Source organism: Lethenteron reissneri, chromosome 15 (genome assembly GCF_015708825.2).
Source record: "Lethenteron reissneri isolate LAM-NWPU_2019-01 chromosome 15, ASM1570882v1, whole genome shotgun sequence".
Lineage (NCBI taxonomy): Eukaryota > Metazoa > Chordata > Hyperoartia > Petromyzontiformes > Petromyzontidae > Lethenteron > Lethenteron reissneri.
Window position 1 is genome coordinate 10,850,534 of NC_083793.1, and position 14,055 is coordinate 10,864,588.

General features: G+C 51.5%; 1 protein-coding gene across 2 annotated transcripts; it reads right to left on the reverse strand.

Moving 5' to 3' along the window:
• Positions 1–6,278: 6,278 nt before the first annotated feature.
• On the reverse strand, positions 6,279–14,055 carry PPIL1 (peptidylprolyl isomerase like 1). Of its 2 annotated transcripts, none has more exons than XM_061552035.1 (5): positions 13,987–14,055; positions 11,199–11,273; positions 9,773–9,927; positions 7,762–7,830; positions 6,279–7,224 (listed from the first exon to the last, which is right to left on the reverse strand). In XM_061552035.1, the coding sequence occupies exons 2-5, from the start codon at positions 11,252–11,254 to the stop codon at positions 7,004–7,006; spliced, it is 501 nt and encodes a 166-aa protein (XP_061408019.1). In that variant the 5' UTR covers positions 11,255–11,273; positions 13,987–14,055; the 3' UTR covers positions 6,279–7,003. The 2 variants fall into 2 exon arrangements, with proteins under 2 accessions (XP_061408019.1, XP_061408020.1); XM_061552036.1 differs by lacking the exon at positions 13,987–14,055 and adding an exon at positions 13,866–13,958.

The window sequence follows — 14,055 nt, forward strand, 5'->3', positions numbered from 1 at the left end:
GGATGGGTGGCCAGCAGCCACGCCCGGCCACCTTTGTCTCCCGAGTGGCGATGTTTACAGACCGCACGGGTACTAATTTATGGCCGAGTCGACCTAGGGGAGGCCCAGGGATCCGGTTGAGATCATCGTCACCGATGCTGTCCGTGAGCGGGAATCGAATTCTGGGAGCTGGGTTCGTGGCGTCCTGAGCGGAGTGCGCTTACCACGACGCTGTCGCTCCCCAGTGCCTGTTGTGTACACACACACGCGCACACACGTGCAGCACCACCAGGCGCTCACGTGTACCCCGAGGATGCGAGGAGGGCGGGCGGCAAAGCTGTGCAAAGGGAATCTCATCAATATTGCATCGCTTGCGCCGCGGTCGCTCTGCACGCGCGCGTAACATCCGGCTGTTGCTGCTGCTATTGCAATTGCCCTATAAAAAAAATGTCAGGGATAATTCATTAGATTCAACTTATGTGTATATATATACATCCATCCAGTGAGCTCGTTACGATACAGCAATGCAATCCCGAGGAATTGCACCGCTCGCTTACGCAGATATCTGAGCGGCATTAGAATATTTTTTTTGTAATCATATATGTTTGGGGGTCGGGGAGGGGGCGATTCAGAATCTTTATTTCACAATTGGAATGTTTATTTAGATTGAATGAATTCGATGAACTATGAAGCAATTTTTTCAACAAATGTCCAGTAAATTCAATTGTGTCACCGATGTGATGGATGCCCTGCAGTACCGAAAACAAAAGACCGGTGGCATACGTGGTAACAATGGTGGTGGTGCCTGCCACCCCACCTGCCCAGTAAACATGCAACAACGTCGGAACCAACGTCGCCATGTGGTTGGGAACCCTTGGCCCCACCGGTCGATCCGACGGTTGATCCAACCTGCCGTGTTGACTGGGCTGGAACCCCCAGTGCGTGTCACGCCGTCTCAAAACGGTTCACCGCAGAAATGTGACGTTCCCCCACGCTTCTCTTTGTGCGTCAGCGACTGTGGCCAGAGACATTTTTTTGCTGCGAGCTCTGCCCTACTTTTCCAAACGTCCCACTGGACGATGGCCGCGCGATGGGTCGGAGGCACCGGGCTACTGACTAATGAGCAGTAATCTGCAATTGCCTCTCTCATTGGGTCGTGTTTCATGTTGTCGGTCTTTGATATAAAATTAAAGCTCAATCGGAGAAAATAAAGAATGCTTCGATGAACACGAATGATGAATCAATCGCCCACCCTCCTCCCCGTCACCCCAAACCCCACCGCGGCGATTCGACGAATTGTCTTAATTCTGAGTCCACGATTCGATTCAAGAACCCACTGAGATTTGGTCTCTCGTGGTTGCAGGGGTCACGGGGACCCATTGCTCGAGGCGTACGCGAATCCCCAAACATCGATTCCTACACGCGGGGGTCAATCCACGTACAGCCGGATTCATCATCCACACCATCATCAGCTGCAGCGGCCCTGATCAATCCACTGCTGGATGAAGGCATCCACAGGTCGACCCTGCCAAGCAGTAATCCCGCACGTGACCTTAAACATCAATACTATTCATGGGTGAATCGATGCATGGCGACATCGCTGACAAACACCAACAACTCTCCTAATCGCAGATAGGTCCTGAACGTAGAGAGTCGCGAGGCGGTGCAGTGGCGTTTATCCCGCACGGCACAGCGGCAGCACTCGAGGTCACGCGTTGCAGTTGCTCACGCTGTGTTGCACCACACAGCGGAATACAAAAAATACACACCACGGAGAGAAACCTGTAAATATATATCCATCTAAAAAAAATCAATCAAATCGCATACACTTTCGTCGGAAAATATCATTATACAATATTATAATTCTAAATATTATAAATTATAATTACTGTACAGGAGATTCAATATTATAAATAGTTATTATATTATTACAATTATTATAATAAATATAGTTGCTAAATAAATAAAATATTATTTTTGCGGTGCCAAATCGAGTAACGCAACGCGGGTATCTCGTTGGCCGAATAAAACGGGGTCGCTACGATGTATGCATGCAATCTGGTCCATTACGTAATTGCTTGCAGGTTAGCGGTCCTAATTTGCTTCTCGTTTGAACTAAAAGCAGGTAAGGGGCCCCCTTCCCGCTGCGATCGAGCAGCGTGCAGCCTCATCGACACCGTCCCGGGCAAAGGGAATCCATCAATAGCTAACGAGGGCGCTAATGGCCTCGTGCGCGACACGGCGGCGGAGCGAGGTCTGCGAGGTGGCTGTGAGCGGTGGCAGGTGGCGTTTAGACTCGAACCCTCTCAATGACCCCCCCTCCACCCCCCGTGGTTCGGGTGCCCTTCCTGAGGTGGGAACTGGGATGGAGCCTCGGGGGTCAGAACTGGGGCCATTCCTGCTCCGCTCCCACACTCTCTCTCTCTCTCTCCGAGGGTTTCCGCAGTGAGAGAAAACAAATCGTGTTAATTAGGCGGATGCCGCATCAGCCCGGGATGGATGGACGTCGACAGAGGACCCGTGGGAGGTCCGCGATGTTTGTTTAATGAACTTCTCGCCTCAACCGCGAGTGCGGTCCGGCGTGAAGCACCGATGAAGGCGAAGCGACGCCACGAGCTGCCTCCCTGCCGGGGCAGCGGGCTGGAGGGCTGTGGAGCCGCCGGTGTTCTGTGCCTGTCCCTGTATGTCGTCTCTCTGATTCTCTCTGTCTGTCTCGATGTCTTCTCTGTTCCCCTGTGTGTGTGTCTCTCTCTCTTTGTCTCTGTGCATCTGTGTGCCTCTCTTTGTGCCAATCTGTTACCCTGTGTCTGTTTGCCCGTTTATTAGCTGGAGATGAGAAATTATGTTTCTAATAAAAAATACTTTTATATCAAATTTTGCTTGTGTTTAAAAATATATGATTCTTTCAACGTTAATTTCCAAATGAAGATAAAAAATTTAGTTCATATTTGAAACCGCTGCAACACTACAGTCTGAGTTGTGCCTCGGGGAGGTCTCGGGGCGGCTGTGAAGGCGCCCGAGTGAGAGATGTCCCCCTTCATTCATTGCGATTAGCTTCGCATTTTAGCCACGCCGTGTGAGACCCATTGAGGGCGGTGAAAAGGAAATGCGCCCGTGGCTGTAATGAGACGATGTCACAACGCGAGGTTGCACCGTGCAAATATAGCAGGTCACGGCCTACACGCTCTAGGAGGAAACAACAGCAGTGGCGATGGCAACAGGTGCAGCAAACGAAGAATTAGCAACGAACACGAGTCACTCCTAAATATTCCATTTCAAGGGATGACAGATCTTTAATTGTTCTTCAGGCTTTTCTCAGTGTCAAAGGGGTTGTGTAGTGTGGAATTTAGGGTCATGTGGATAGCATCTGAGTGCTTTGTTGTTCAGTTTCGTATTTTTTTATAAATGACTACCGTTGGTAGATAAGAAAGTAAAATCACTTTCACGGGAAGGCCAATAACACGACGAGCTTTTTCTAAATTAGAACACCGTCAGTTCAGAGGTCACTCACAACAGCCCCGCCTCGTGGAGATGTCACGAGCCGCCACTGGCTCCCACCTTCATTTTTAATGGGCAACAACTCTCTTGGCGACACGGAATCGGTGGACTGTATTTGAGCGACGACCATTTACCCCAGGACTCACTGGATCGCACATCGACCCCAAACACAACGACCAAGGCACAATTAAACGAGGTCACAAACCGCGGTGGTTAGATCTACATGACGCACCAGGACAGTTGTTCTCTGGAATCATCATTACTACAATGCTTACTTTTTTTATTTTACCAAGTCCCACCGAGCCATATAGATCTTTTTTTCAGAAGCGACCTGGTCACAAATGATAGCTCAACAAAGTGGCTTATCACGTGCAAATGTATTGCAGCGAAATACTCTCAACGCGTGTTTCTAAATGTGGAGGGAAAAACCGGAGGACCCGGAGAAAAATCCACATGCCGACGGGGAGAACGTGCAAACTCCAAATATTATCCCTGCACCTCCGATTAGCACGTTTGGCTATGTACGGTGCGAAAGAAGTTCAATAATATCTAGTGGCAAAGCTTGCACTTGGTTGGATAGGTTGCTCCACCTTCAATAGGATCACCCCTCCACCCCATCGAGTTCCGTGCTATTTTCAGTTTTGGCCCGATTTCCATGTCTCCTGTCTCACAGAGGACACATTAAGGCCCGGTGACATTAACAATCCCTGCGCCCTTGTCACAGAGAAATCCCGCAATTAAAACCTCGTGTAACCGCAGTTCCCCAGACTCCAGCCATTACAAGGAGGGCTCTCAAGGGGACCTGACCTGATCCAAAGGTGAATTGGGGGAGGGGGGGGGGTTCAACCGTGGTTTGGAAATCTGCTTCCCAGCGTCGGCTCGTTGCCGCCCTCTCGTGGTCGTGTGGGGCAATGCAAACGTCAACGGAGCATGACGATGACAGCCGTTCCCAGCCGTGTTGGTATGGAGCCCCCGAAAGGATAATCCACTGCGCCCCCATCCCGCCCCAGGTTACTAAGGCCACAATACATCGATTGATCACACGTCCACGCCTCTCGTTAACGCGGTGTTTCACGTTGTGTATGAGTGCGTTTTGTGCTCATTGTCATCACGATCCATTGGCAGAGAGCCCTGATGTATGCATGACACCTACGGGTTATCTGCCCCATGGGTCGTGATGGTGACGTACGTTTAACTTCTTTCGCACCGTAACATAGCCAGCCATGCTAACCGTAGGTGTCCACTGCACATTTCGTAATTTCTTTCCACTTTCCTCTGTCTTGTGTCAATATGCTCAAGTAATGCACAGCTTCCTGGTACCAATCTCTCATGCCGTCAAGCCATTCTCTGGCAGGTGTTAGACATGAGTTTCAGTTCCACGCACGTAAAAGAAAAATACTTGAAACTAATGTGATTGTTAGGCATTTGTATCATGGTGTGTGTTTTGTTACCACAACATGTTGCTGACGTTCCCCACGCACATTAAAAAAAATAATCCTGCACGGTATCCATGCCGCAGCATGCTGCCTACGGGGTGAGAGCCAGTGTCACGCTGTGAAGTGAGGATGTACAGCGTGCGCAATCCATGGCGTGCAGAAGTGGATGGTCTCGAACAAAAAATCTGAAACCTGCAGCTCCGCAGCCCCTAGAAGCACCTCAAGGACCGCTGCTTGGTGACCTTATTTATTAAGGACCCATCGTCTCGTGTTCACCACATGTGCATTACGGCTCTTGAAATATTGAGTTTGTTTTACCGAATAAAACCAAAATGTTTCTTGTTACTTTGGTTGTCGACCTCTGGTCTCGACTCTCGTGGGGGTAGGAACATGGGTTCAAATCCAGCCTTTGGTGGAATTTTTTTTTTATCTAAATCAGCGGCCCGCTTCCCACTGTTTGAGATGCGTGCTCTCCGGAGATGATCGTCTACGAACCCAAACCAGATATTTCACTCGCCGATACCACCTGGAGGTGACAGATTATTGGTTCCAATGCATTGGGGTGTCCAATCATCGTGAGTCATGTACTAACCATTTGAATTGAGTGAGGTTATCAACAATTCACTCTCAGCCATATCAGCGCAACGGTTCTTCTAAAGATGCGCTACCAAATTTTGATCTGGCCTATGGACTATGAATTGAGAGGTTTCCGTCCGAAGTGGCGGGGGAGAGGGGGGGCTGTGCAATGCTTTAGGAATTAGTGGTCTTTTGTGATTGGCCACAGCCAGAGGGGTGGTATATTTAACGGAGGCCATGATGATGGACTTCCCCTAAACCATATCCCACGGTGCTTCATAATGATCCATCTCGCTCCTGCACATGGGCTCATTGCATTGCTCCATCTCCACATTGAATATGCTATGGGAAGCGTTCCTTGCGTTGGCTGCCTGCTCCACGGAAGCACGAGGCCAAGGTTCGGAAAATCTATAACAAATCATTGACGATGCAATCGATAAATTTGTACCGATACACAATCTATTGATATTTTCAATTACATCTCTCCAAAGTTGATTCCAGGATCGTAAGCGATGGCGGCGACTTGAATCGGCTGTCCAAGAGACAGATTTCACCAGTATAAAATTATGGGTATGATCTGAGTTTCTAGACAAGCAATTAGGTTTTTGTTAAGGTAGGGACAACGCGGTACTCCTGTACAAAGTGTATATCAAGAGTTTTTTCATTGGTCTTACCAGCTGTTGTGTGGACATCAATGTTTCCCGAGACACCAACACGAAAGTTGCATCATCTCGAGCAAATAAATAAATTAAACGTTTGTGCAAGAAAACTGATCTCTGGGATGACAAGTTTTAAAAAAATGTTTTATGGTAAGAAAATAATTAACGCCTTACAGCACGCACAGGGCCTCGAAGAGACAACAGGTGCACACCTCCAGCCAGCCACGCATGTACATCCATGTCGAATGGTGCGTCTGTGATAACTCCACAAGTAGGGGGGCTAAATGACATCCTGGTGTTGGGGGCATGAGGGGGGCAGGGGAGCGGAGCCCGGATGGCAGCGCCACAGACGTTGAGTAGAAGACGAGCAATGTCTACTGCACGGAGGAGCTGTCACCGAGGAAAGACGAACACAAGGCGGTTTTGGTTTAACTGTGTGGAGGTGGTGTAGCCAACGACATCGGACAAGAGGTGGCTTCGTTTAACATGCATTGACAAGGGTTCAAAACCCCAAGTTACGTTACACATGGATGATGGGAGGAAATGCAGCTTTATCCAAATTGAGAGCACGGGTGCTGCGTCTGCCAGTCAACGCGGTTTACCCGTAATACCACCCGGGTCTGTCTCGTGACAACCTGCCACTACGACGCGTGACGCGGCCTCCAATCGCATCTATCCTGGCACAAGTGCCGTGGTGATGTCACTGCCACTCCGTGGTGAACGGCGGCCATTATTGTTGCATATCCCCATGTGACCGTGCGCATGTCTGCGCGCAACTGTGTTCGCCTGTGAGGGACCGTGTTCGCCTCCGCGTATGTCCGAGGTGCGAGAGTGCGTGTGTGTGTGTGCGACGCGTCAGTCCGAGCAGATGGCGCGTATGATGCTGATCTCTTCGACGGGCCGGTCCTGAGCCACCGTCTCAACGAGCCCAATGCGGTTGACCGTGCTCATGCCGCGCGCCACGCGGGCGAAGATGGAGTGCTTGCCGTCGAGCCACTGCGTGGGCCCCAGCGTGATGAAGAACTGGCTGCCGTTGGTGTTGGGCCCCGAGTTCGCCATCGAGATGATGCCTGCACCTGTGTGGTGATGCGTGACAAAGTTAAGCGAAGAACCGATTTTTTTGCCTCCTGTAATTTTGAACCCAATTTTATGCAAATTGTGCTATCGGGAGTCGTGGCACGAGATGTATCCTCTTGCATCTCTCAGAGCAGTGCAACGCTACGTGTTGGAGAATGGCCCACTGAAGCGGATATCGCAGAGCAACCTCTGAGAACCATTCAAGTGTCATCTGATATAACACAGAGTAGGGGGCAGCCCACCTGCTCTGCATAGGAAAGTGAGGTTCGTCACATGCCATTCAAAATGTAAATCCTCAAGAACTTGAGTTCATCCAACCTAAGTGCAGAACCAAACTTAAAGTGATAAAACCATCACCTTGTTAGACAACAGTTGAGAGCCCGGTTTAATCAGACACCTGCCTGGTTTCGAACTCAGGATGTCAGTGGTACCGGCTCAGCGCTCTGACCTCTTAGCCAACACCCCTGATCGGACACACGTGTCGCGAGCGCAAGTATCTTTTATTTGAATGTATTAATTGTTTTGGGTCAACTCACCTGTGTGCTTCAGGTCTGGGTGGATCTCATCTTCGAAGTGTTTTCCATAGACGGAAGCTCCTCCCCGGCCTGTTGAACAGACACACAGACCCAGCCATGTAACTACACAGAGCGTTGTGGAAAGAACTGTTCGCGAGCACCTAGTGAAGATTGGCATGGCACATGAGGAGGCGGCCAGCAACATGCCCCTGTCTTCTTCCCATTTCTGTTGTTAACACATTGCGCTTGTGGTGACCTCGTAGAGGCCCAGAACAGGTTCACCGCACACCACTAATTTTGTGGCTGGGAATCCAATTCAGGAGCCAGATTCAAAGCGCCCGAAACGTCGTGATTTAATTTATTTTATACCCACGTGACTTTACCAAAAGAACCAAAGAGTATGGATCCCTGCAGTCACGAAAACTTCAAATCTAGAGATTACACTAAGCAATCGCACGCAGAGACACCCAGTATACAAAGAACCCCCGTATAGCCTTAACCGACTGTTGGGGAAAATGCTGTTAGCTGGCACCCCCACAACAAAAGCAAAGACAAAGATCCTCCATATAGCCTCAATAGACTGTTGTGGCAGGTGCTGTTAACGAACACCTATGAACCCTGGTATAGCACACGAGGGGCTGGGTAGCCAACACCACGCCCGGCCACCTTTGTCTCCCCAGTGGCGATGTTTACACACCGCACCAGGTACTCATTTGAAGCTGAGTCGCCCTCCGGAAGGCCCAGGACAGGTTCAGATAATTATGTAACACGACTTTTGTCCCTCAGTAGTAAGTGTTATTTTCTAATTGTTTATGCCTCAAAAGTATAGAAGATGGCTATTATTCCCCACAAACTTTGCTTTTGTGACCAGGACTTTACGTGAAGAAATTACACAAATGCACACCACGTTTTCTCATTGAAAATAGGTAAATTTCAAAATATGACTGTCCTGGTCACAAAAGCAAAGTTTGTGGCGAATAATAGCCATTTCCTGTACTTTTGAGGCATAGGCAATTGGAAAATAACACTTACTACCCAGGATAAATGTTTATTTTGTTACACAGCCACCGGTGTTGGCCGGGAGCGGGAATCTAACTCAGGTCGCCGGGTTCGTAGCGCAGCATACTATAGGCCTCGGCAAGGAAAGGTAAAAGGTAAAAACAACGAGCCTACCTTTACCCTACCTTTTACCCTTACCCCATACAAATTGCCCGATTACAGGGTAATTACTGGGGTACTACTTCACATGAACAAGGTTTATAACAGGTAAATGCTAGGTCGAGCGCTTTATTCACACAGAATACTCTCGATGATACCAATCTTAAATGGAGGCCACGGACTGCGCCACGGAGCTTTTAGCGAGCGGTAAACAAGGTTTTTACCGGGTAATTCTTCACGCTATCTTTACCCTACCGGGTAATTCTTCCAAGCTACCTTTACCCTACCCTTTACCTTACCCCTTGGCATGTCGACACCCGGTAAAAAGGGTAAATTACCTTACCTTGCCGAGGCCTAGCATACCAACTGCTTCACCACTGCTTCCAATACACACTTCACCACATGCACACCTATCCATGAGCATTACGACAGTTTGTAAAGAAGCGTAGGGGCCTCTACACATGAAATGTGTAATCTAACGTGCCCTTTGCTTTATGAAAGAGCCAATGTTCAATGAAATGGAAAGGACGATTCAAGCTCTTGAAGTGATGGTTGCTTTAGGAGCCTCCTCTGCATTGCCGACACAACACACACGACCAATAATGACAGCTGCAAGAAGATCGAGGCAGAAACTGGAGGGGAGTAGAGAGACACGAGAAGGGAAGGTAGGAGCTTGTGCGGAGGGGAGTAGAGTGAGGGGAAAGGTAGGAGAGTATGTGGAGTAGAGTGAGATGAGCGGGGAGAGTTATGCAAGTGCATGAAGAGGAATAGTGCGGGGAAAGTGCATAGAGGGAGGTAGAGCGATGAGAGGGGAGAAGGAGAGTTCGTAGAGAGGAGTAGAGCGATGTGAGAGAAGGCGTAGGAGAGATGGTACCTGTCCCCGTAGGGTCTCCGCCCTGGATCATGAATCCGCGGATGATTCGGTGAAAGCGAGTGCCATTGTAGTAGCCGCGCCGCGCCAGCTCAGCAAAGTTGCGGCACGTGCGGGGAGCGTGCATCCAGTAGAGCTCCAACACTACGGTGCCCATCCTGCACCACACGACGGACATGCAATATACAGGCGACGTACATACAACACACATGCAATGTACACACGACGCACATGCGATATACAAGTGACGTACACACGACACAAATTGGATATACAGTAGAACCTCGGAGATCGAACGCACCAGAACTCGAACAAATCGGTGTTCGAACGATATTTCCAAAAAAAATTGCTCCGGAAACCGAACGAAATTCGGAGGTCGAACGGGCAATCGCGACTTGAAAGAACGTGTATGGCTGAGACGCGTATGGCCAGCATGCATGATGCTTGTCCAGACACAGGTTTTACCACCTCCTCCTCACCACCTACCACTCAAGCCATCAACTCTCCTTACTGCAGGTAAAGTGAAGTTTAATCTTCATTTATTTCATTTATTCCATATATTTATTCCATTAATTTATTGTGTTTCTTGTTTTTTGTATGATTTTATGCATGTAATTACTGTAAACTTCGTGTAAAAATGCTTTATAACGAGAGATTTCTTGTGTCTGGAACCAATTAATGTCCTTTACATTAATTCTTATGGGGAAAATTAATTCGGTGTTCGAAGAAATCGGTATTCGAATGGTCTTCTGGAACCAATTAAGTTCGATCTCTGGGGTACAACTGTATAGGTGACGTACATACACATGCGATATACAGGTAATGTACACACGACAAACATGTGACATACAGGTAACGTACATACGACACACGCGCAACACCGCCACGGATGAGAGCGACTAGTGACACAGCCATCGACACCTTCGAGAGGACTGGCATCTCAAATGACATAGCCACTTTTTCTACTAACATCAGCCATCAATTAACTCCTTTACTAACTACCATTACTGACATCTCCACTGCCAACAAAGATACAAATCCCCCGTATAGCCTCCAACAGACTGTTGGGGCAAGTGCTGTTAGCGAGCAACTATAAAGGACAGAACGGCACACGAGGTGGGTGGGTGGCCAGCACCACGCCCAGCCGCCTTTGTCTCCCTAGTGGCGATGTTTACAAACCGTTCTAAGTACTAATTTGAGGCTGAGTCGACCTAGAGGAAGCCCAGGACCGATTCAGATAATCGCCACTGGTGTTGGCCGTGAGCGGGAATCGAACTCGGGTCACCAGGTGCATAGGTTCGCTCACAGCTACACTGCTGATCACACCCCTACCAGCACACACTCCCACTACAAAAACTGCTCACACCACCATCACCACCACCACCACCAACTTCTATGGCGGTGGTGTCTGCAGGCAGGAGGGCCTCACGTTGTTTCCAGCGTGATGGTGGAAGGCTGCCACGTCTCGGAGGGCAGGCCCGACATGCTGACTCGGCTGGAACTCCTGCAGCACAAGGGCCAGGCCGTGAGCCAGACATTAGTGGGATCACACACACAGACACATACCAGCCAGGACGCATATACTGTTCATCATGTGCCACATTACACACTCCCCACAACTCCTATACACCAGCCAACACACCCCAGCCAGGGTCCCAACACATCAGCCACCACACACCAGTCAGGGTCCCACCACACCAACCAGGGTCCCACCACACCAACCAGGGTCCCACCACACCAACCAGGGTCCCACCACACCAACCAGGGTCCCACCACACTAACCAGGGTCCCACCACACTAACCAAGGTCCCACCACACTAACCAAGGTCCCACCACACCAACCAGGGTCCCACCACACTAACCAAGGTCCCACCACACTAACCAAGGTCCCACCACACCAACCAGGGTCCCACCACACCAACCAGGGTCCCACCACACTAACCAAGGTCCCACCACACTAACCAGGGTCCCACCACACCAACCAGGGTCCCACCACACCAACCAGGGTCCCACCACACTAACCAAGGTCCCACCACACTAACCAAGGTCCCACCACACTAACCAGGGTCCCACCACACTAACCAGGGTCCCCCCACACCAACCAGGGTCCCACCACACTAACCAAGGTCCCACCACACTAACCAAGGTCCCACCACACCAACCAGGGTCCCACCACACCAACCAGGGTCCCACCACACCAACCAGGGTCCCACCACACTAACCAAGGTCCCACCACACTAACCAAGGTCCCACCACACCCCAGCCAGGGTCCCACCACACCAACCAGGGTCCCACCACACTAACCAGGGTCCCACCACACCAACCAGGGTCCCACCACACCAACCAGGGTCCCACCACACCAACCAGGGTCCCACCACACCAACCAGGGTCCCACCACACCAACCAGGGTCCCACCACACCAACCAGGGTCCCACCACACTAACCAGGGTCCCACCACACCAACCAGGGTCCCACCACACTAACCAGGGTCCCACCACACCAACCAGGGTCCCACCACACTAACCAGGGTCCCACCACACCAACCAGGGTCCCACCACACCAACCAGGGTCCCACCACACCAACCAGGGTCCCACCACACTAACCAGGGTCCCACCACACCAACCAGGGTCCCACCACACTAACCAGGGTCCCACCACACCAACCAGGGTCCCACCACACCAACCAGGGTCCCACCACACTAACCAGGGTCCCACCACACCAACCAGGGTCCCACCACACCAACCAGGGTCCCACCACACCAACCAGGGTCCCACCACACCAACCAGGGTCCCCACCACACCAACCAGGGTCCCACCACACTAACCAGGGTCCCACCACACCAACCAGGGTCCCACCACACCAACCAGGGTCCCACCACACCAACCAGGGTCCCACCACAACCAACCAGGGTCCCACCACACCAACCAGGGTCCCACCACACCAACCAGTGTCCCTACAGACCAGTCAGGGTCCCACCACACCAACCAGGGTCCCACCACACCAACCAGGGTCCCACCACACTAACCAGGGTCCCCACCACACTAACCAGGGTCCCACCACACCAACCAGGGTCCACCACACCAACCAGGGTCCCACCACACTAACCAGGGTCCCACCACACCAACCAGGGGTCCCACCACACTAACCAGGGTCCCACCACACCAACCAGGGTCCCCCACACTAACCAGGGTCCCACCACACCAACCAGGGTCCCACCACACCAACCAGGGTCCCACCACACTAACCAGGGTCCCACCACACCAACCGGGTCCCACCACACTAACCAGGGTCCCACCACACCAACCAGGGTCCCACCACACTAACCAGGGTCCCACCACACCAACCAGGGTCCCACCACACTAACCAGGGTCCCACCACACCAACCAGGGTCCCACCACACCAACCAGGGTCCCACCACACCAACCAGGGTCCCACCACACCAACCAGGGTCCCACCACACTAACCAGGGTCCCACCACACTAACCAGGGTCCCACCACACTAACCAGGGTCCCACCACACCAACCAGGGTCCCACCACACCAACCAGGGTCCCACCACACCAACCAGGGTCCCACCACACCAACCAGGGTCCCACCACACCAACCAGGGTCCCACCACACCAACCAGGGTCCCACCACACCAACCAGGGTCCCACCACACCAACCAGGGTCCCACCACACCAACCAGGGTCCCACCACACCAACCAGGGTCCCACCACACCAACCAGGGTCCCACCACACCAACCAGGGTCCCACCACACCAACCAGGGTCCCACCACACCAACCAGGGTCCCTACAGACCAGCCAGGGTCCCTACAGAGCATTCTAGATTTGAAGATTTCGTGACTGCAAGGATTCATACTCTTAGTTATTCCGGTCAAGTCACGTCGGTAAAAAAATTAAAATTAATAATTATTGTTTCATTTCTATTAATTTTTATTTAATTTTTTTACCTACGTGACTTTACCGAAAGAACTAAGAGTATCCCTACAGACCAGCCAAAGACCGCGCAAAGCACACTCCACTCAACACCATTGACTGCACCACCACCACCATCACACAGCAGCAGCAGCAGCCGAGCCGGCACTGTTATCACCCCCGTGGATCCCTGCGCGTGGAGCCCACACGGCCCCGGGGAGAGTCCCGTTGGAGTGGAAGAGTCGTGAGTCCCTGGGGGAGACCCTGGGGGACCCGGGATCGAGGGGACCCCCTCTCACCCGGCAGCAGCAGCGGCAGCAGCAGCGGCAGCAGCAGAAGCCTCGTGGAACCCGGCCGTGCCACGCCGA